We start from the raw sequence: 23,823 nt of genomic DNA on the forward strand, positions 1-23,823 counted from the left end.
GTTTCGGCCTGGGGTCTCTTTTATAAGGACTCTTACCCCTCTCATGAGGGCTCCGTCCTTATGACCTAATCACCTCCCAAAGGCCCCATCATGTAATGCCATTATATCGGGGATAGGCTTTAACATTTGAATTTGGGGGGGACACGATCCCTTGCAGTCAGCACATAAAGGACTCTTTGGAGCATGACTGTGCCATGGTTTATTGAGCTAGTTCTTTGGTTGTTTCTAGTTGTGGGTTTTGGTTTTATTTTGGTGTCATAATCAATACTCCTTGGAATACGTTTATACACCGATCCTGGTGGGTGATCTTCTGGGCGTATATCAGTCATTCTCAGCTGGGGTGAACCTGCCTTTAGGGGACATTGCACAATGTCGGGAGACTCCTGTTTGTCACAGCTGAGGAGGAAGCACAGTGCTGCCACTCCCAAGCCACATGGCCTCGAGCCAGCCACTCAGCCCCTTAGGTGTCCAGGGCTCCGCCCTAAAGCAGGTGCGGAGCAGGCGGGTGCTTCCGGAGACATCTTTGGTCTGTCCACAGTGAGTCTTAGGGCAGAAACAGGAAGCAGCAGGAGAACCTTCTCAGTGGCTAAGGAAGGAAAGGGCCTGCTGAGGAAGGCGCGGCCAGGGCTCTGTCCCTGTGATGTCAGCTTGGCCAGTCACCCCACTTCTCTCTCAGCTGTTACCACCCAGTGATCTGCTTATTCTCACAATGATCTTTATTTTAATTCTTCTTCTGGAGACGTGTTAATTAACTTGGGCTGCTGAACCTGCTCCCAGACTGAGGGCCTAACCGACAGACACTTGTTGTCTCACAGTGCTGGAGTCCGCAAGTCCGAGGTCAAGGTGTCAGCACCTTGGCCCCTCTCCTTGGCTGTTCTCCCTGTCTCCTCACAGGTCTTCCCTCTGTGTGTGTCTGTTTCCTAATCTCTTCCTATAAGGACACCAGTCATATTGGATTAGGGCCCAACCTAATGACCTCATTTTACCTTAACCACCTCTTTAAAGACCCCATCTCCACATACAGTCACATTACGAGGTCCTGGCGTTAGGGCTTCAACATAGGGACTTGACAGGAACATACACAATTCAGAACACAAACCCCCTCCATTGCCAGTTCCCACACTGTTTTGTGCTGGGAATAGCTCAGTCCTCGACCCCACTGTGCAGGTAGGGGAACTAGGCCCCAGGAGTAGGTGTGACTGGCTGAAGGTCTAGTAAAGGGCAGCCCCGGGTTCCAGCCCAAAGGCTCATGCTCTTGCCTGGGCCCAGCTGTGGCACAGCAGAGTCCCTCGTGTGCACGGGATGGGTGGCCTCCTGGCACCCTCAGTGGTGTCCCTGCCTCCTCCCAGGTTCAGAAGGCCACAAGACACTGCGAATCCTGTACGAGGAGGTCGACGAGTCGGAGGTGGAGGTCATTCACGTGCCCTCTCCTGCACTAGAAGAAAGGAAGACAGACTCGTACCGGTACCCCCGGACAGGTGAGTGCCCGGGACAGGTGGGGATGGCTGGGCAGTGGTCTGAGTCCTCATAGAGCAAGGTGAGGCTCCAACTAGGATGGGCCCACAGGACTCAGGAGCAGGCCGGGCTCGGGAACAGCAGCAGGGCCAGCACTGCTTCGGGGCTCCGGAGACAGAAGGAGCTCAGGGAGATTGTGACGGGGTGTGGGCCCCAACCTAGGACGCATCAGACATTCACCACCTGTGAGGGTACAGACTCGAGTTTGCCTGTTTCTCAAGAGAAACTGTAAATCCAGACTCATTTGAGAAATTACCCAATTCTTTTTTAAAATATATTTTTACTGATTTCAAAGAGAAGAAGGGAGAGGGAAAGAGAGAGAGAAACATCAGTGATGAGAGAAAATCATCAATCAGCTGCCTCCTACACACCTGAGAATTGAGCCCGAAACCTGGGCTTGTACCCTGACCAGGAATCAAACCATGACCTCCTGATTCATAGGTTGATGCTCAACCATTGAGCAACACTGACTGGGCAGAAAACCCCCCATTCTTTAATGTTGCTCGAATTATTTAAAAACACCTAGAAAGCCCGGCCTGGTGTGGCTCAGTGGTTGAGCATCAACCTATGAACCAGGAAGTCACAGTTTAATTCCCAGTCAGGGCATATGCTTGGGTTGCAGGCTTGATCCCTAGTGAGCGGTGTGCAGGAGGCAGCCAATCAATGATTCTCTCTCATCATTGATGCTTCTATCTCTCTGTCACTTTCCCTTCCTCTCAAAATTAATAAAAATATATTTTAAAAAGATAATAATAAAAATACCTGGTAAGCCAAACGAAATATATGGCGGGCCAGGTTCAGGTTCAGCCTGCAGGCCTCTTGTTTGCCGCCTGCATGGAGGCAAATAAAAGAGTTGTTCTCGCTGACCTGCAGTGAGCAGCACTTCCTGTTTGCCTTGCTGGCAGAACCTCCTAGAGCCGTGGTTGGCAAACTGCGGCTCACGAGCCACATGCGGCTCTTTGGCCCCTTGAGTGTGGCTCTTCCTAAGCCTTAGGAGTACCCTAATTAAGTTAATAACAATGTACCAACCTATATAGTTTAAGTTTAAAAAATTTGGCTCTCAAAAGAAATTTCAATCGTCGTACTGTTGATATTTGGCTCTGTTGACTAATGAGTTTGCTGACCACTGCCCTAGAGGATATTTTCAGTCCCCAATGCAAATGGGAAAAGTCAGTCTGCTCCCTCCCCAGTTGACAGATGAGAGCACGGAGGCCAGATTTCAAGCTCTCCAAAGGCAGCAGGTGTCTTCCTCGTGTATGTTCCACCATGACCTCCCTATCAGCTAGAGGTTGTACATCACTCTGTCTGGAATGAGGTCCTGGCTCAGTCAGAAAGTCCTGCTCAGGGATTTTGTGCCTGGACCAGAGAGGGAGACCTGCCCATGGAGAGACCTTTGGACACCCTTCCTCCCCCTCCCCCCATGCCCACTGTGTCACCTTTCTGTGTCCCCTGCACCCTCCGCCCCAACACCTGCTCTCACCCCACATGGGCAACACCTGCCAGGCTCACCTCACTTTCATTTCTGCAGGTAGCAAGAATCCAAAGATCGCCTTGAAGCTGGCTGAGTTTCAGACTGACAGTCAAGGCAAGGTAAGAGGGCCAGAGAGCCCCGAGAAGCTTCTGGGTGAGAAGAGGGGTCAGGGTATGTGTTTTGAGCTGGGTAGGTAGGTGGGCAGCATCAGCAGTCTGCTCGCTCCCTTCCCGCGGCAGGTGCTCCTCTTGGCCAACTGAATGCAAAACAACGCCGTCCAGAGCTCTGCTGCCAGGCTGGGCCCTGGTGCCCCCGTCACTCTGCACCTCACTCTGAAATGACAAGAGGTCCTCGTCACTTAGGGAGTTGTTGCTCAGGCCTCCCTAGTCAGGAGGGCCAGAGCGGCTGTGACAGAAGGGCCGTGGGGATGGGGACGTCAGGTCAGAGTTCAGACAAGCTGAGAAAGCCCTTGCATATTTTTGCCAAAATGCATTCTTGTGTAATGTTTCAGAAGGAAGCGTATGATAAACTACACTGACTTTTGTAATTGAGGAGTCAGTTTTTGTTCTGGGCAAAATTCGGCCCTAACCAGACCCCTTCTCCACTCTTGACCAGAGTATTTGTGCAGATCTAACACAGATCAGCTCTAAGTGGCTTTGTTTTAAACAGTCCCTGGCTCTGCCAGACAAACAGGGTCCTGCAGTGGTATGGGTTATACCAATTGAACAGGCAATTGGGGATGTTAGGGGGGTGCCCGCTGGGGTGTGGGGCATGCTGAGGCCCCGCCTGCCTTTTCCTCCTGGGGAAATGCCATGCCAGCCCCATTTAGGCTCCAGGAAACTGTGGCATCCAAAGACTATCTTGCCCAAGGCCACCTGGCTTTGCAGTGACAGTCCACACCAGAACCCTGGGTTTCCAGCCAATGGGCTATCATAATAAAGTCCCCCAGACTGGGCAGCTTAAACAACAGTTTATTGTCTCACAGTTATGGAGGCTAAAAGTCTGAAATCAAGGTGTCGGCAGGGCTGGTTTCTCCTGAGGCCATGAGAAAGGACCTGTTCCAGGCCTCTCTCCTTGCCTTGTAGACGGTCGCCTTCTCCTTGTGTCTCATCACAAGACACTCTACCCATGTGATACCTGTGTCCACACTTCCAACACGAGTCCTGTTGGATTGGGGCCACCCTACCTGTATGACCCCATCTTAACTAATTACATCTGTAGCCACTTTATTTCCAAATAAGGCCCCATTCTGAGGTACTAGGGGTGAGGACTTCAACATGTGGATTTAAGGGGGGACACAGTGTGCCCCTAACAGTGACTGTCTACTCCTGGGTAGCATGTAATGTGACCCGAGTCTGTTTTCCCTTTAGATCGTCTCTACCCAAGAGAAGGAGCTGGTGCAGCCCTTCAGCATGCTCTTCCCCAAGGCGGAATACATCGCCCGGGCCGGGTGGACCCGAGACGGCAAATAGTGAGTCTGTCTGACAGCATCTAAGTCATTTATTTTCAGGACCTGGGTGGGCCACTCCTCTCTACCCCCACCTCCACCCCTATCGTAAGAATCATGGAGTCACCAAATAGAAGGAGTCCCATTTCACTCACTTTCTAGCCCTTCTGCTCACATCAGAGACAAACATCTCTAATGGGTCCTAAAGCATGGCCCGGAGGCTCATTCCTCTCCACCCATCTTTTTTTGTGAGGCCCAAGAGCCAAGAATGGTTTTTATGATTTTAAATGATTTGGGGATTGGGGGTTGGGGGATCTAAAGAATAATAATTTATCATACATGAAAGTGATATCAAACCCACAATTTAGTGTGTGTAAATAAAGTTTTATTGGCACAGGGCCACACCCATTCATCTACAGCTTGTCTGTGGTTGCTTTCACATTACAAGGGCAGGGTTGAGTAGTTGTGAGGGACACTTGTGGCCCACAGAATTGAAATACTGACTCGCTGGCCCCTTTACAGAAAGGGTGTGCATCCCCTGCTCCAAACACTTGCCAGACTCCCTTCATAACAGAAACAGCGAGACTCAGGCCATGGGCTCTCGCTGGAACCTCCCATCCCTATGATGTTGCTCTTTATATTTATATAAATATAAACAAATATATATATATATATATATATATATATTTTATTTTTTTTATTTTATTGATTTCAGAGAGGAAGGGAGAGGGGAAGAGAGATAAAAACATCAATGATGAAAAAGAATCATTGATCAGCTGCCTCCTCCATGCCCCACACGAGGGATCGAGCCTACAACCTGGGCATGTGCCCTGACCAGGAATCAAACTGTGACCTCCTGGTTCAACCACTGAGCCATGCTGGCTGGGCTGAAATTACACTTTAATTTGGTTTTAGCTGCTTCCTGTTTATTTTGAGATGCTGCTTTTCCACTTACAATACTGAGAGGTCCCCATTTAAAATACGTTTAAGTTAAAAATTGTCAAGTTACACCAAAATATGAAATCAAGGATGGTGTGTGTAGGTGAGGATTTGGCTGAAATTGTGGCTTTCTCAAAACTGCTCTATGATTTCATGATGTCAGCCGTTTCCAGAAGTCAGTTTGTGGAGTTCTGCCAGCCCCCTGAGCATGCCTTCCAGCCAGGAAACTGTGTGTCGTGGGGTCACTTGGTCAGGTATCGGTGAAGGTGACAGAAGGGGGCTTTAGTCACCCGTTTCCGGCTGCTGGTCCTGAGGCCTCTGGCTTCTCTTTCGCCCTCTCAGCGCCTGGGCCATGCTCCTGGATCGGCCCCAGCAGCAGCTCCAGCTCGTCCTCCTGCCCCCAGCCCTGTTCATCCCCATCACCGAAGATGAGGAGCAGCGGGAGGCCTTCGCCAGAGCCGTGCCCAGTAACGTCCAGCCGTACGTGGTGTACGAGGAGATCACCAACGTATGGATCAATGTAAGGGTGGGGAAGTGAGCTCAGGCAGGCCTGCTCCTGGCCAGGGAGGGAGAGTCCACGGGGCTGGGTTGGGCCTCCCCTTCCTGAGCAGGGTGTGCCTGACCTGACGTGTCTTCCCTCTTCTGCCCGGACAGGTTCATGACATCTTCTATCCCTTCCCCCAATCAGAGGGTGAGGACGAGCTCTGCTTCATCCGCGCCAACGAAAGCAAGACCGGCTTCTGCCACTTGTACAAGGTCACCACCGTGTTACAGCCTAACGGCTACGACTGGAGCGAGCCCTTCAGCCCCGGGGAAGGTGAGCACAGCCTGACTAACACCATTGCTCATCCAACTGCCGTCTGAGGTTCCATGCGCTGTTTGTTCACTGATCCCACCCTCTGACTCAGCCGCCCACAGGAAAGAAGTCATTCACACCTGGCAGGGGTTACCATAGCTGCCTATTCATTCATTCAATCAACAGGAGTTACTGAGCACCTGCCAGGTGCCAGGCCCGTCTTACACCAGGGGTCGGCAAACTATAGCTCAGTGATGGCGAACCTTTTGAGCTCGGCGTGTCAGCATTTTGAAAAACCCTAACTTAACTCTGGTGCTGTGTCACATATAGAAACTTTTTGATATTTGCAACCATAGTAAAACAAACACTTATATTTTTGATATTTATTTTATATATTTAAATGCCATTTAACAAAAAAAAAAAATCAACCAAAAAAATGAGTTCGCGTGTCACCTCTGACACGTGTCATAGGTTCGCCATCACTGTCCTATAGTATAGCTGCAAGTCAGTCCCAGACCATCTGCCTGTTTCTGTAACACATGGTCACGCCCAGTCACTTATATGTCCTCTGTGGCTGTTTTTGAGTAGTAATCCAAAAACTATGAAAGATGCTGTCGAGGGAGTGATGAGCATGAGGGGCTTTCTTTCTAGAACTGATGGTTAGGAGAATGTCTCTGGATAATGTGCCATGGAGCAGGGACTTGGAGGATGTGGTAAAAATGGCGGAGGCAGCTACACAGAGCTCTAGGCCTCACGAGCAGCCCATGCAAAGGTCCTGGGGCAAGACCATGTCTGCATGTTAAGGGAACAACAAAGAAGCCTGTGTGACTGGAGCAGAGTGAGGGGAGAGCGGGAGCAGGTGAGGGCCGAGGGGATGGGGCAGGTCGTGTAGGGCCTTGTGAGTTTCGGAGGGAACTTGGGCTTTTACATTGGCCTCCCACCACTTTAAAATGATTCCTGAGGTTGCTGTGTGGAACGTAGCCCGAGGGGTGAGGAGAGGGACAGGAATGGGTCAGGCGGTGGGGCTGGGCTCACCCAGGTGATTCGCTGCACTCTGCACTTTGACCACTAGCTGACATGGTTTGCCTGTGGATTTGGATGTGGAGCCTGAGAGAGAGAGGATGGCACAGGCACCATTTGTTCTGTCGCAGGTCTATTCCGAGATGGGAAGTCTCTGAAAGGGGCAGTTTTAGGAGAGAACAATCCAGAGGTGGGTTTTGCACGTATCCAAGGTGAAGAGCTCAGTAGTGGGAATGCCGCGTGGGCAGGTTCGTGTGCTCGGAGTTCTGGGGAGAGAATGTATTGTGATGGGAGTGTGGCCGTCCTCGCCAGCAGCCTGGATGGCATCTCAGCCCCTGGACAGGACAGAGTGCCACAGGGCCGAGCCTGCGAGTTAAGCCGGCTCCTCAAGCTTGGAGCAGGGTATCTCCTGTGGGCACTGCTGACCTCAGGGCCGGGTCGTTCTCTGGATGGCCGTCCTGGGCACTGGGGGGAATTCAACAGCATCCCTGACCCCCACCCACTCCCCAGTTGTGATAACCATAGATGTTCCCAGGTGTCAGCCAGTGTCCCCTTGGGCCGAGTCACCCCAGGATTGTCCTACAGGTTAGAGGTAGAGCCCACAAATGAGCCTCAAGCAGCCACCTGCACAAGGGACAGAGACCCAAGTGAGGATGTGTTCAGGGTGCCAGGAGCCGAGGGGGGCCTGAGTGTCAAGAGGCGAAGCCACACGCTCCGAGGGGTTGGGTAAGGCAGGGACTGAGGAGTGCCTGCTGTCTCAGGGCACTGCCACTCGGGGTTTGATGTGGCCCCACTTGCCCGCTGAGCCATCTGCAGGGAGTTTCCTTTGGTTCATGGGTGTTGCTGCTGTTTGGCTTGTCTGTTGACTTACTGACGCCACCTGGCTTTGGGAAATGTCACTTGAAAAGTCCTCATTTCCGCCTCCTTGAAATGGGCCGACTGAGCTCGATTCTCACCTGGTGGTAGAGTGGAGCTCGAAGCAGGTGCCTCTCAGGAAACCTGCTTCTGAGTTGGGCACACCTGGTTTCCCATGCACCTGTGTGTGGGCCTCTCCTGCATGCCCATCTCACACTCTTGTCACACGTCTTCCACCTGCTCGATGGCAGTTGGACAGATGAGAAGGCGTGGCCTCATTCACTTTAAATCAGAAGGAATGAATTCTTCAAAGGCAGCCTCCAGGCGTGCTGTGCAGTCGAGTGAGGCCAGCAGCCTGTTGGAATGCACGAGCGGCAGGACAGTGGTGGCGCTGGCACTGACGTGTCCGTGTGACACCTGCTTTCACAGAGGACAATCCTGCTGGAGAGGCCCAGCAGGCGTGCGTGGCAGGGCCCTCTGGGCCAGGAGAAACATGGGCTTGAATTTGGGTAGCCAAGAAGACTCAAGAGCAAGAGCAGGGAATAGGGCTCAGAATGGGTTGGAGTGAGATGGGGATGCAGAGGCTGTAGGCTGGCATTTGCCAAGTTGGTGGGGGCCGGTCTGGACAGTGCAAGTCTGCTGTGGTGCAGGGGGGTCTCGGTGCTTTGTGTCCCCATCACAGCTTCCTGGGGCCCCTTCACCTCTTTTCCTTTCCTTATTTCCAGATGAATTTAAGTGCCCTGTCAAGGAGGAGATCGCGCTGACCAGCGGTGAATGGGAGGTTTTGGCCAGGCATGGCTCCAAGGTACCAGCGTCTCCATGCACACTTGTACATGCACGGGCACATAGACACACACTTCTGGTCCCTCTCAAGACCTCTTGTGCTTGTGGCTTCCCTGCCCCCACCTGGCCACTCCTCCCTCCTGCTCCGCCCCCTCCACAGCCCCAGCATGCCCAAGGCCAAGGCTGGAGGCACCCTGGGTCCAGGATGCAGGGCCCCATCTGAGCACATTCTCGGCCACAGGGAGCTCTGTTATCCTCCTTCCACTCCATGAAACCACTCAACCCTGGAAGAACAGTTTGTGGGACACTTGGGGTGCCCACTGTGGGATCGTCTTGCAGCTTCCAACCAGGGCCCCACACACACACACACACACTTGCCCGAGGGGAGGTTCAGGAGCAAAGGATGCGGCCACAGGGAAGACCAGAGGCGTTCGTTCCATTCACGCACCTTTTAAAAACAACAGCGCGGCTTTGCCTCTGGCTACAGCATCTTCACAGGGTCCAGGTCTACAGAATTCCAGATTTTACAAAGGGTCCCCTTCATCAGACTTCCTGGTCCCTACTTCACACCAGCATAAATGCCTCGTGGACCAAAGACAGACACATTAGCACACGTGTGTCCCTCCCAGTGCTCTTCACATGGTGGGAAGTGGCAGTCAGTCAACAGGAGTGGCCAGCAGTGGCAGGGAGGTCCAGGCTTCGTAGGGAACCGTGTTGATTACAGCAGAACCACACCTGCCGGAAAGCCGTCACCGACTTGTAAGGCCTACACCGACTTGTAATCACTACAGATTGCTGGGAAAGAAGCTGTAAAACCATGAGCACAGTCCCAATTCGATCAGATCTTAAGTTCTCATCTTTACGTGTGAGGCAAGAGGGCCAGAAAGTGGGGCACCCAGAGGTTGAAGGACAGTCACCTACTCTTAGTGGCTGTGCTTGCTTGCGGTCAGTCTTGCTGGAGGTGTTCTCCCACCCTATCCCCCGACCCCAGCTCTTAGCCTAGCTCTGCCCCGCAAGGAGTAACTGGGTACTAAGACTCTGTTTCCTCATCTGCGAAATGGAACCATCTAGTCCAGTGATGGCGAACCTTCTGAGCTCGGCGTGTCAGCATTTTGAAAAACCCTAACTTAACTCTGGTGCCGTGTCACATATAGAAACTTTTTGATATTTGCAACCATAGTAAAACAAACACTTATATTTTTTATATTTATTTTATATATTTAAATGCCATTTAACAAAGAAAAAGCAACCAAAAAAATGAGTTCGCGTGTCACCTCTGACACGCGTGTCATAGGTTCACCATCACTGATCTAATAGCTCTAATTCTTTCATCTTGACAACTGGTCTCTCCCCCTTGTTAGTGCTTGATGATTCTCTGTGGGGGCATCCTGGGCACTGCAGGGTGTTGAGCAGCCTTCCTGCCTCCCACCAGAAGTACTCCCAGTTGTGGCCACCACAGATGTCCCCAGACATAGCCAGGTGTCCCCTGGGGGCAGAACCACCCTGGATGAGGACCCTGCTTTAAAGTGCTTTGAAGCCCTGGGCATATATAGGGTTTGGCACACACATAAGCCTGCATCATCCCTTTCTCTCTCTCTGAACATTACATTGGCATGCCTTATCTTTTTACTCAGAAATTAAAAAACAAAAGGAGCTAGAGTGACCTCTAACATCCCTGCCTGAGGTCATGTGCCCCCAGCCTATTTCTGCGCTCCCTCTGGAAAATTGTGGCCGTGGTGGGTCCCTGGCCTGGAGAACGCCGATTTCCCCATTTGTTTGAGTTTTCAAGGACATCCTCTATTTCTAGAAAACCTTTATTTAAGAAGCATGGTAACAATGAGCAGTCAGTATTTGTTATAATGACTGGGTCATTCTAGACACGACGCACGTCGGAATCCCTTTCCGCCCTCACCCTGCACTCTGCAGCCTCTGCCCCTCCTTGGAGGTGACCACCGAGGGACATCACTTGCAGAGCTTTCCTATTTGCACACATCATTTTAGGGGATTTCTAGAGGTTTTTTAGAAAATAGTTTTTTTGTGGACACAGAATTGTGCCATAGTTATGGGAATAATTCCACCTTTTTGGACACTCCTATTGTCACCTTTCTTTAGTTTTGAGAGCACTTTGAGCATCTTTGTCCCTCCATTTTGAAATCCCCTCCTGGGCGAAGTCCTCAGGAACAGTTCCCAGAGGTCTCACTGCCAGGTCAGAGGACACACTTTTTTGTTTTGCCTCCATGTTGCCAGATTGGCCCCAGAGAGGCAGTGCCTATCCCCTTCCCGAACAGGGTTTTTCCTCTCCTCCTGAGGACATCACCTAAGAGCCCCACAGGGATACAGGTGGGGCAGGGAGTGCCACCTCTTTACTCCATGCATCTGAGTCACAGGTGGGCCAAACCCACCGGGGACCAGGGGCTGGGGCTGACAGGCCCTTGGGCCCAGGATGGCCCCTCCCTCTGCCTCTGTGGGAGGCTCTGGGCATGCCCAGAGTAACTGTCCAGGGTTCTGATTCTAAGTTGCTCCTGGATGTGCAGCCAGCCCAGCTAGATCGAGATCTACTCCCGCCCCACAGGGTCTGAGAAGTGCATCTCTTCCAGACACTTCTCCGGCCAACTTGGGAGATAACAGGTCCCCTGCTCACAGAACACTGGCCCTCCCTGTGGGGGTAGGGAGATGGGCGGGGGTCATGGGAAAGCAGACCTGGGAAGCGTTGGGCAGCCTCACAAGGAGCCCCTGTGTCCCCACAGATCTGGGTCAACGAGGAGACGAAGCTGGTGTACTTCCAAGGCACGAAGGACACTCCCCTGGAGCACCACCTCTACGTGGTCAGCTACGAGTCGGCCAGTGAGATTGTGCGCCTCACCACGCCCGGCTTCTCCCACAGCTGCTCCATGAGCCAGGTGGGCACTCCCCTGAGTCCGGATGCTCTTGATGGCACTATCCCTGTACCCGCCTTAGCCTCTCAGAGCATTCTAGAACAGCCGTGGGCGAACTACGGCCCGCGGGCCGGATCCGGCCCGTTTGAAATGAATAAACTAAAAAAAAAAAGACCGTCCCCTTTTATGTAATGATGTTTACTTTGAATTTATATTAGTTCACACAAACACTCCATCCATGCTTTTGTTCCGGCCCTCCGGTCCAGTTTAAGAACCCATTGTGGCCCTCGAGTCAAAACGTTTGCCCACCCCTGTTCTAGAACATCAGGCAGCAGCCAAGCACAGGGCCAGTCCCCATCCAGGGTAAACAGTTGGTAGCAGTTTGCCGACTGTAGAACCAGAAAGACGGTATAGGAAGAATCTGAGTCTGACCACGTGGGACCCCTGGCCAGGGGACAGAGTCCTCTGGGCCTCAGTCTGCTTATCGGAAAAATGGGGGTAATGATAACAGTAGCCACCCCACATGGGTGGGGTTTTGGGGTTTAAATGAGCACTTACACAGGGTAAGGATGGTCAGTATCAGTGAAGGTTGGCCAGTGATGGGACAAAGGGTGCAGAATTGGGGGGTGGGGAGAGGTGCTCAGCGCCCCCGTCCTACCCGCAGAATTTCGACATGTTCATCAGCCACTACAGCAGTGTGGGCACACCACCCTGCGTGCACGTCTACAAGCTGACCGGCCCCGATGATGACCCTCTGCACAAGCAGCCTCAGTTCTGGGCCAGCATGATGGAGGCAGCCAGTGAGTATCTCCAGATCCTCTGGGACTTGACCGAGACTTGCCGTTGGGAGCCTCAGCTTGCCCGTCTAGAAAATGGATAGGGGTCCCATCCGATAACACTGGTGAGAGGAGGGTGTCCTGGAGGGTGTGAGGCAGCGAGCGGCCTGCAGCCCTCCCTGCTAGGCCTCCCCAGTGTCTGGCCTCTCCCGGCAGCCCTGAGAGCTCCTCTCAAACATGACCACTGGCCCCAGCTGTCCTGTGGGCTCTGCCCCTGGGACAGTCTCTCCTTTCTGTGCTGCAGTTAAGGCCTGCCCTCACAGAGCAGACTCGGTTCAGGAGCCGACTGCCTGCCAGTGGGTCCCTGAGGCATCCTTGTCCTCAGGGGCAGCGTCTCCAGGGCGCAGAGCAGATGCTTAGGAGCCTTTATAGAAGAAGGCCTGGAGGTCAGGCACAGGCGGAGTCTCGTAAAACAGGAGGCAGCTGTCAGTTTGCCCAGGAGCCAGGAGAGCGGCCTTCTCGCTGCTGGGGTGACCCCAGGTTCCAATTCTGGCTGCAGAACCAAGGACAAGTCAGCTTGCCTCCCTAAAATGTTCCTTTATCTGCAAAGTGTTACAATGTCTATTCTTAGGATGAAAATCAAAGCCTTCCAAACACACAAGAATCTCTCCCTAAGCAGGACGCCCTTCCCTGACCCAGACCTGCCACTTGCTAGATTTCCAGATGTTCTGGGAAATAGGAAGCCCTGGCATTTGTAAAGTATTTATGGACTAGAAAACATCTTTATCATCACCCCCTGGAACCTTAATAGGTAAAAGGCTTCTCCACCTAATACAGTGGTTCTCAACCTTCCTGATGCCGCGACCCTTTAATACAGTTCCTCATGTTGTGGTGACCCCCAATTTCATTGTTACAAATTGAACATAATTAAAGCATAGTGATTAATCACAAAAACAATATGTAATTATATACGTGTTTTCCGATGGTCTTAGGCGACCCCTGTGAAAGGGTCGTTCTACCCCCAAAGGGGCTGCGACCCACAGGTTGAGAACCACTGACCTAATAACTCAGTCCATGACTCTCTGCACATCAGCAACACTGGACATGATGGAGCAGGACCCTCAGCCCTGGTTCACAGATGAGGGCGGGTCTTGCACAGCAGCAGGGGAGCAGCGATGGGAACTTGGGTGTCCTGATGCCCAGCCCTGGACCTGCAGGCAGGAGGACTAGGGACTGTTTTCCAAAACTGCTGATCTTGCCATGTTTGCAGACAACCTCTATGAGCCGTTGGCCAGCTGTGGCCAAATCCCGCCACGCTCCGTCATTTGCATCGTCTGTGGCTGCCTTAGGGCCAAAACAGCAAAGCTTGGTTGTTGGTTGTTACTACAGAGACACAGAAAGTCTCCTCAGCACCTAAGGCCAAAAATATTCTCCACCCCTTTCCAGTAAACATTCCACAACCTACATTACCACTTATTTAACTTAAAAAAATATATATTTTTTTAATGGATTTTAGAGAGAGAGGAAGGAAGGAGGGGGTGAGGGGAGGAGAGAGAGAGAGAGAGAGAGAGAGAGAGAGAGAGAGAGAGAAACATTGATCAGTTGTCTTCCATATACACTCCAAACTCCCATTGGGGATTGAACCTGCAACCTGGGTACATGCACTGACCTGGAATCGAACCAGCGACCTTTCGGTACACAGGACAATACTCAGTCAACTGAGCCACACCAGCCAGGGCACTTATTTAACTTTCAAATCTGCACCCTGTTTACCTGAATAAAATCATCTTAGAGACTTTCTTCATGATCATGATCCAAACACTCGTGTTGCTTTGCAAAAATGAAAGCAATATATATATAAAGATTTGAGAGAAACAGACCATGAAATTGTCTGTCAAATCACAGAAGTGATGTCACCTTCCTGGGGGAATCAGCTAGCGCAGTGATGGCGAACCTATGACACGCGTGTCAGAGGTGACACGCGAACTCATTTTTTGGTTGATTTTTCTTTGTTAAATGGCATTTAAATATATAAAATATCAAAAATATGTCTTTGTTTTACTATGGTTGCAAATATCAAAAAATTTCTATATGTGACACGGCACCAGAGTTAAATTAGGGTTTTTCAAAATGCTGACACGCCGAGCTCAAAAGGTTCGCCATCACTGGGCTAGCGTCAGCGGCTGCTGGAGCCGGTTCACTCCTGGCCCTCTGACTTAAACCTTTGAGCCCTAACCGGTTTGGCTCAGTGGATAGAGCGTTGACCTGCGGACTCAAGGGTCCCAGGTTCGATTCCAGTCAAGAGCATGTACCTTGGTTGTGGGCACATCCCTAGTAGGGGGTGTGCAGGAGGCAGCTGATCGATGTTTCTCTCTCATCGATGTTTCTAACTCTCTATCCCTCTCCCTTCCTCTCTGTAAAAAAAAAAATCAATAAAATATATTTTAAAAAATAAAAAATAAATAAAAAACCTTTGAAAAGCAGAGGATGGGGTGCTTCCAGCTCACCCTCAGCGGTGGAGGCCAGGCAGGCAGTTGAGTGTGGGTGTCAGCTGGCTCTGGGCTCCTGTCTGAGTAGCCACGGCTTCTCTGTCTGTAGGCTGCCCCCCCGATTATGTGCCCCCGGAAATCTTTGACTTCCACACGCGGTCTGATGTGCAGCTCTACGGCATGATCTACAAGCCGCATGCAGTGCAGCCAGGGAAGAAGCACCCCACTGTCCTCTTTGTGTACGGAGGCCCCCAGGTGGGTACTGGCCCTGTTCCTCACACCCCCAGTCATGCCAGGACTGGAGTGCCCCCTCTGACCACACAGGGTTCTGGGGTCCCTCAAGCTTCTGCCTCTGGCTTTCTGTGCACCTTATCCTCCCTGATGACCACCGCTCCCCCTTCTCCTGCTGATGCTCCCTTGTCCCTTTGGGAAGCCCCCCTCATCCCAGGTGTTCCTTTGGGCCACCTGCCCAATAGTGATCCACTCTCACCCATGGCCACCAGCATGGGGACAGAGGTGGCCATGGGCCCTGGGCCCAGGTCTCTGAGAAGGGGACATCTAAGACAGGGGTTCTCACTTGGAGTCCTGTCCTTCAGGGGACACTGGATGGCATCTGGACAATTATCACAACTCGGGGAAAAACACTCCTGGCATCGATGAGTGGAGGCCAGTCTGCATGCTCCAGCGCCCACTACGCACCCCTCCCCCCATACACACACACACACACACACACACACACACCCGATAAGGCCCCGAATAGTAACAGCACCAAAGTGAGGAGCTGGTTGAAGTCAAGTTCCTCAGAGAAAGCACCTGCTTCCACACCAGCCATTCCCCCACCAGCATTTGTGTCTGCTTTTTAGATAACTGAGGGTAGAAAGGAGGCAGAACAGGCTGTAGGAACAAGGCTTGGTGCAGCATGGGCCCCTCTCCCTCTCCACTCCCCCACGTCCAGAACCCTTCTGGGCCATTCACAGTCTTTACAGTAAAGTACAGGGTCCTTATTAGGCTGGAAGACCCCCGCCCCATCCCTCTGGCATCGGGGCCATCCAGCCCATTCTGTCTTGCATCTCACGCTGGATTTCTCACCACTTGCCCAGAGCCCCACGTCCTCGCTTTGCCTCCCCCCACAGGTGCAGCTGGTCAATAACTCCTTCAAGGGAATCAAGTATTTGCGGCTCAACACGCTGGCGTCCCTGGGCTACGCCGTGGTTGTGATTGATGGCAGGGGCTCATGTCAGCGAGGTCTTCGGTTCGAAGGGGCCCTGAAAAACCAAATGGTAACTTTTCTTCCCAGTCTCTCTGGGCCCTTCCTATGTAGTGAAGGGAGATCTGGGTTTTGTTGGCTCAGGGTTTGGGGCGGCTCTGGGTCACCTCCTTCAAGGACCGTCATAAGTGGAGTGGCCTTTTGGAACCAAGGGGAACATCTGCTTTGCTGCTCAGCTCTGAGCTTCGTCTCATGGGGACACAGGTATACACCCATCCCACCTGGTGCCTGAAACCAGACACATCAGTACAGGCCCAGGCGGCAGGAGGAGCCAAGGGCTGGGCTGGACAGGGACTGGTGGCTGCACAAGTGGTGCTAATGGGGATGGTGGAGACCATGATGATGATGGTGATGGTTGTGTTGATGATGTGGTGGTGGTGGTGGTGGTGATGGTGATGATGGTGATGGTGGTGACAGTAGTGATTGTGTTAATGGTGGTGATGGTGATGATGATGGTGGTGGTGGTGGTGGTGATGGTGATGGTGGTGATGGTGGTGACAGTAGTGATTGTGTTAATGGTGGTGATGGTGATGATGGTGGTGGTGATGGTGGTGATGGTGGTGATGGTGACAGTGACAGTAGTGATTGTGTTAATGGTGATGATGGTGATGATGGTGGTGGTGGTGATGGTGATGATGGTGATGGTGGTGACAGTAGTGATTGTGTTAATGGTGGTGATGGTGATGATGGTGGTGGTGATGGTGGTGATGGTGATGGTGGTGACAGTAGTGATTGTGTTAATGGTGGTGATGGTGATGATGGTGGTGGTGGTGGAGATGATGACACCAGCTATTCATTGAGCCCTAGCATGTGCCAGACCTCTGAGTGTAGGACACTCACCATCTCATGTTGCCCTCATGTCCACTGTAAAATGGGTCCTTTCAGGTTAACACCCTTGTTTTGGGGTGGGAAAACAGGCCCAGAGAGAGGATGTGACTTTCTCAGAGGAACAGCCAGGAGGTAGCAGGGCAGGGTTGGTGCCAGGCCTGTCTGACCACTGCCCCAGAGAGCAGGGCGAGTGTGAATGGAGCTTTGATCCGAGAGGGAGAGGGCTCCTCACAGGGGGCAGCGGTGGGACAGCAGGAGGAGGAGCCACTGAGAGGTTCCCGGCCTCGTCCCCCAGGGCCAGGTGGAGATTGAGGACCAGGTGGAGGGCCTGCAGTTCGTGGCCCAGAAGTACGGCTTCATCGACCTGAGCCGGGTGGCCATCCACGGCTGGTCCTACGGAGGCTTCCTGTCGCTCATGGGGCTGATCCACAAGCCTCAGGTGTTCAAGGTGGGTCCCGCCCCGCGCCCTCCTCTTGTCTGCTAGCACCCGCCCAGGCCCCGGCGCCCTTGGGGGAGGCATCTCGGCAGGGCTTTGCCACGTGGCTGTTTCTCCCCGCAGCAGCCCCACGGGGCCGAGCCCCCCTCCTCATTGCCCGCCACTGCTGACCCCAGGATGGCGTCCGGCTGCACAAAACCCCGCCAGCAGCTCTCTGTGGGAGGCTGAGCCTGGGACCCCGGCCTCGGATGGGCAGAGGTGGGGCATGGTGTGAAGAGCATCGGGGGAGGGGCCCCCAGGCCGCAGCACTGTCCGGGCACCGCGGGGCGGCGATGAGGAGGAGGAGGCAGAAAGGCAGTGGGACCAGGGAGGAGCCGATCCCGGCCTAAACATGCCCGTTCAGTTCACCCTCCCTCGACAGCACACAGTCCACGGGGGACACGTGGTCTGAGGGCCCCTTCCTGCCAGCCCCCCTCCCGTGTGCATGCCCGCTCCTCATGTCCTCCGGGGGAGGCCCCGGGACAGCCAGTTGAATGAGGGCTCCCGAAACCTGACCCATGTGCATGTGTCTCTCCTCTTCTCTCTCTTTCTCTCCGCCCTGTCCATCCACTGTGGCCCACAGGTGGCCGTCGCAGGTGCCCCGGTCACAGTCTGGATGGCCTATGACACAGGGTACACGGAACGTTATATGGACGTCCCGGAGAACAACCAACTTGGCTATGAGGCGGGCTCCGTGGCCCTGCACGTGGAGAAGCTGCCCAACGAGTAAGGCCCCTCCCTGCCCTGGCAGTTCTGAGTCACTGGGTGCTCCTGCCTCTGACACTGCTCCCTGGCTTCCGCTCCTCCCTCTCCCTGCTTCAGTCTCACGTCCCCTCCTGCAGCCCTGTCGCCTCTCCGACCCTCCCAGGAGGTGGTGTCTGGGTGCTCTGGGAGGGAGGCCCCTGGCCCTGCCCTCAGAATGCTGTAAGGAAAGTTCTGGGTTTGTACCACTGCACATGTGGACAGCCTCATTACCCAAGCTCATGGCCTGCCAGAGGCCCATCAGTTGGTCTTCAACATGAACAGCCTTTGTCTTGTGGATTTTGACACTCTGGTTTGGGACCCAGTTCCACATGGTTATAACACTGGATGCATCAGACCAGCTCAGATGTCCTATGGCATTCCTTTGGCATTGGCATCTGATTCTCTGATTAAAGAAATCCGTGTTGCCACTTTCAGCTGTGGCTCTGTCTGAGTGTATGCCGGGCTCCCATGCCTTTCATGCTGGGGTTCCCTTTGCCCTCTAACCCCGCCTGGGCTCCCTGGGAGGCCAACATGCAGCCAAACTTGGAACTCCCTGCTCTAGACCTGTGCCATCTACTTCAGATCACATTCACTCACATCCACTGAGATAATCAATCCATTGAGACAGGCGCAGATTGCTGGTTGCCAGGGTGTGGAAATGACTGATGATGCCGTGGGGTTTTGCTTTGGGGTGTTGGAATGTTCTGGAACTAGATAGAGGTGATGGTTGTACAACCTTGTGAATACACAAAATGCCCCCGGAATTTTGCTTTAAAATGAGTTAACTTCAGGCTGTGTGAATTGCACCCCAATAAATTACTTTTTAAACTCCAATGTGACCACTTTTGCCACATTTCAAGTGCTCAGTAGCCACGTGTGCTGGTGACTTTTGGGCTGGGCAGTTCTATAACCTTCCGTCATCCCAGAGTACCTCGGGGCAGCACTGCCCTAAAAACTTTCTGTAGCTCAGGCCATTGCACACATAGCCAAGAGCACCCTCTCCCCTCCTTGCCCGGAATTGAGGAGGTCTCCCTGGCCCACCAGTTATGCTGGTGTGTCTCCCCCCCTCAACCCTGCCCCCCTCCCTCCACTACCTGTTACTTCCGCCCTCGCTGCCCCGGGGCTGGAGAAGGACACTGGGACTACTGCCTCTGGGCGGGAGAGGAGGGTCCCACCTCCACCCTCACCCCACCTTGTCTTCCAGGCCCAACCGCCTGCTCATCCTGCATGGCTTCCTGGATGAGAACGTGCACTTTTTTCACACAAACTTTCTCGTCTCCCAGCTGATTCGAGCCGGAAAACCTTACCAGCTCCAGGTGGGTGGCTTCTGGATTCTTTGGGTCCCTCCCGGGAGCTGACAAGGTGGGAGTGGCAATCAGGGTGCATCACCTCTCACTGCACTTGCCACCTCTCCCTGGCCTCCCTGTAGCCAGTGTCCATTCGTCCTTGATGCAGCAGTCATGGTTGATCGCTCCGGTCCATGCTGCCCCAGTGCTGGGAACACAGCTAGACTCACCCCAGCCCAGAGCCTGGTGGAGGGTGGTCAATACAACTGAAATCACGCAGAGGTTTTAAACCAAGAAACTTGGAGGAACTGTCCAGGGTTCTGCAAGCATCTACGTGGGGTATTGGCTGGGATGTCAGAAAATTTCCTAAAGAGGTGGCATTTAAAGGAACTAAAGACTATGTGGGGAGTCAGCCAGGCCCCAGGGTGGAGGAGGTGTGTGGAGGACACCAGACACAGGAAACCAGTGGATGGAGCAGCTCAGGGACAGGAGACTAGGGTGGCTGGGGAGGAGTTGGAGACCAGGGCAGGACCCGGTGGCTGGGCCTCAGGTGAAAAGTGGGGTATTGGGAAAGGGATGGTGCTTTAGTAGTAAGGGGTGGGCCTTGGGGGTGGGGGGTAAATGCTGGCATTTAGGGGGTGGGTCTTGCCTGGATTTTGTTCTAAGGGAGAGAAGAGATGTCCAGCCCTGAGTGCAGGACTGTGACTGTTTTGCTTGCTCTGTGACCAGCATCCCTCTGGCTGCCCTGTAGACAGGGGCCAGTAGGACATGAGCCATAGGCAGTTGTCCTGGCAGGAAAGGGGTCAACAGTGGGGAGCAAGAAGCCCAGTGGGTGTGGAGGAATTCTGGAGGCAAGAGGGACAGGTTTGATCACATGCCGCCCCGATGTCTGTCTGCTTCCCAGATGCCTCCATGTGCTCTGTCCTGTCGAACGTGGCAGGAGGGAAGCAGGCAGAGTCGGGTGTTTTTATTAATCCTCACCCAAGGGTAGGTTTATTGATTTTAGAGAGAAAGGAAGGGTGGGAAAGAAAGAGAAACATTGATTAGTTATCTCCCTTATGCCCCTCATCTGGGGACCGAACCCACAACCTAGGTATGTGCCCTGACCAGGAATCGAACCCGAAACCTTTTGGTGTACATGACAATGATCCAACCAACTAAGCCACCTAGCCAAGGCAAGGCCAGAGCTTCTGTGGGGGTGAAGAACTGTTAGAGTACCTCTCGGCAACCCCACCCCCAGCCACACATGCTTCTCACAAATAGGCCAGAGGCAGCTGCAGATCAGGGCAAAGGTCAGGCGACCCAGGATGGAATCGCAAATGTCCTTCTGAGCCTGAAGCCATGACCAGGGAGCTGGGATAGTTGTTCCCTCCTATGTGGCAGGTCTGTTAGCCTTGGGCCTCGCTTCCTCATCTGTGAAATGGGCACTAATACCCCCTCCCTCCCAGTGAGGCTGTGAGAGCCAAATGAATTTTCACAGAAGAAGCATTTAGACCCTGCCTCCCCAGGAGAAATTGAAAGTGAGAGAACCCTCTGTTGGGGGTGGGAGCACAGCTCATGCTCTTTTGTCGCCATGCAGAAGTGGGTGGTAGCACAAGCCCTGAGGGGTGATGCCCTGAGCCAGAAATGGGGACGGGCTCCAGAGTGCCGGGGCAGGCCAGCAGAGTTGCTCGGTGCCACCAGCCCTGCCTTCTCTGTCCACTCAGATTTACCCCAACGAGAGACACAGCATCCGCTGCCCCGAGTCCGGCGAGCACTATGAAGTCACGCTGCTGCACTTTCTACAAGAATACCTCTGAGGGCCAAGGCACTCGGCCGCACACTTAGAGCACAAGTGGTTTCTCCGCCGCTGCCACCACCACCACCACCAGTGAGACCAGGTGGAAGGACCGAGTGGCCTTGCAGCTCCCACCCTGCAGTGCCCTCGCCACAGCCCCTGCTGGACCGCCCAGGCCCAAGAGCCACCGCCTTCATGACCCGACGTCTTTTATCGTTTTTAAAAATGCTCCTGGGTTCTTTGCCTGCTGCTTCTTGGTTGCCAAGACGGAGAGATACGGCTGACCCACAGGGCACTTCCTGAAGCCATCCCCTCTCCCCATTGTCTGGGAGCAGGACGCCTGAACTCCGCTGGGCACGGGAGAGGTTGGGTCTGCCTCCTGGGCCCTGGCCCACCCCTGCGCCCAGCCCGGAAGCATGCGATTGGTTGCCTTTCCTCCTCACCAGCCCCATTTCCTACTTGTGTTTTGTTTTTGGGGACATTTTTCATAATTATTTAAAAGACAGAAAGCAAGGGGTGCCTAAATCTAGAATTGGGGTCTGCCGCTGAGTAACGGGGTTCAGCCCAGCCAGCACCCAGTGAACCCTGCCTCTTTCGAAGCCCGGAGTGGGGAGTGGTGGCCAGCAGGTACAGGCCATGCACACGGCGCAGAGCAGCCTCCTGGGCCAGCCTCTCCCCCGCTAGTAGGCAGGCTCTGAACTCGTTCAGCTTCGGTCTCTGCTGGCCAGCGGCTGCTGCCCACCCCAGCCCTCCAGCCATGTGTCTGCCTGGCCCGCACCGACCAGATTCCGGGGTTGGGAGTGGAACCATCCCCACCTCAGGGTTATCTTTACTCCTTCCTTTCCCTCCCTGCCACGAGTTCTGCCAGGGGCGGGCGAGAAAAAAAAAAAAAAAAAGAACCCCAGAAACAAACCACCTCTACATATTAAGGAAAGAAAATATTTTTGTCAATTCTTATTCTTTTATAATTATGCGTGTACGAAGTAGGCTCATTAAACGATTCCAGATGGAAGCGTGGCCACTGCCTGAGTTTCCTTCTAAGCCCTGGGGATGGGGATGAGGGCCTTTGGAAAGTGCAGGGTCCAGGAGGTGGCAGAGCCAAAGGCATGACAATCTTTGTAGTCGGCCCTGGACGCCTTGGCATGAAAGGGAAGGACACCATGCCCTGCTCCTCCGAGTGGTCCAGTGAAGACAGTCCCCGCAGTTCTGATGTGTCCCTCGGAATCCAGCATAGGATGTGGAGGGCGGTATAGACAGCCCCCCAGGCTTTCCCAGGGCAATAGCACAACCCAAGGTACAGCCTCCTTCTGGCCGAGTGCTCTGTGGGCCACCATTACTTCCTTTTGCACTGTGCTTGTCCAGAGACATGACTGTGTTTCAGGCATCAGGAAGCCCCCTTCATGTTTGTCCCGATAGCAGAGATCCAGGGGGACTGGAGACGGTGCCTGTGTATACGGCACACAGGGGATTTGAGTTTCTGACAGCAGAATGGCCTTGCTGAGTGCAGTCATCCTCTCCATCCTTTGGGAAGCTCTAGCTTTATTTTCAATTGCTTAAAAAATAAGTACAAAAGGCTATTAGGGAGGAAAGATGCCCTTCGTCCCAAGTCTCTATTTTTAATAGCTGCATTCTATTCAGCTTTGTGAATGTTCTATAAATTATTTTGCCAGGAACCTATCAAGGACTAATAAAAGTTATTCTGGACTTTTTATATTAATCAGTATAAGGGTCAGCTGGCCTCTGTAAAGAGCCAGATAGTAAATATTTTGGGCTTTATAGGCCAGATAATCAGTGTTCCAACTACTCAACTTCACCCTTGTAGTTCAAAAGCAGCCACCAATGATATGTAAAGTGTAGGTTTAGCTGTGTGCCAATAAAACTTTATTTAGAAAACCAGGCATCTAGCCAGATTCAACCCACAGACTGTAATTGGACAGCTCCTGGTGTAAATGATACTGCAGCCAATAGCCTTGTACATATTTTGGGTATATGTTTGAGTTTATTGGGTAAACTCCTAGAATTATCAAAGGCATATTCATTTTTAATTTTTGAAGAATACTGTCAACTTGCCTTCCAAAGAGAACACCTTGGTATGCACTTTGCCAAGAGGGAAGAAGAGTCAGTTTCTCCATTCCTTCACCAGTATTACGTGTTTTCAAACATTTTTATCTTCAATCTTAAGAGGTGAAACATGGCATCTCACTGTAACTTGAACTAAAAAATTTTTTATGTGTGGGAATATTTTCATGTTTTAAAGACACTAATTTACTAGTAATAATTTGCCCCCTTTCTTTTGATCTATTGACCTCATTGGTTTATAGACACTATATATGAAGGAAATTAGTTCATTGTCATACAGGTTGAAAATTGAACTATGTTGCTGATTTCAAAATGTTTTACGGGTAGGATGGCTAAAATCATCTCAGGAACAAGATGTCTTTTATTTAACCCACTGTGAAATAAAATGGAGAGGAAACCA

The 23,823-nt window shown here is 52.7% G+C and overlaps 1 protein-coding gene across 1 annotated transcript in view; it reads left to right on the forward strand.

Moving 5' to 3' along the window:
• Positions 1-23,823, forward strand: part of DPP9 (dipeptidyl peptidase 9) — a 33,575-nt gene extending 9,752 nt beyond the window's left edge. The window contains exons 6-19 of the mRNA XM_081092507.1: positions 1,350-1,478; positions 3,044-3,105; positions 4,357-4,457; positions 5,715-5,892; positions 6,027-6,189; positions 8,769-8,848; positions 11,574-11,726; positions 12,367-12,502; positions 15,077-15,222; positions 16,101-16,247; positions 17,358-17,510; positions 18,121-18,263; positions 19,486-19,597; positions 21,274-23,823. Coding sequence (XP_080948633.1) covers positions 1,350-1,478; positions 3,044-3,105; positions 4,357-4,457; positions 5,715-5,892; positions 6,027-6,189; positions 8,769-8,848; positions 11,574-11,726; positions 12,367-12,502; positions 15,077-15,222; positions 16,101-16,247; positions 17,358-17,510; positions 18,121-18,263; positions 19,486-19,597; positions 21,274-21,366 — 1,796 coding nt within the window. The 3' untranslated portion in view covers positions 21,367-23,823. The remainder of the gene's footprint in view (positions 1-1,349; positions 1,479-3,043; positions 3,106-4,356; positions 4,458-5,714; positions 5,893-6,026; positions 6,190-8,768; positions 8,849-11,573; positions 11,727-12,366; positions 12,503-15,076; positions 15,223-16,100; positions 16,248-17,357; positions 17,511-18,120; positions 18,264-19,485; positions 19,598-21,273) is intronic.

Source organism: Myotis nattereri, assembly GCF_964212035.1.
Source record: "Myotis nattereri genome assembly, chromosome: 5".
Classification (NCBI taxonomy): Eukaryota; Metazoa; Chordata; class Mammalia; order Chiroptera; family Vespertilionidae; genus Myotis; species Myotis nattereri.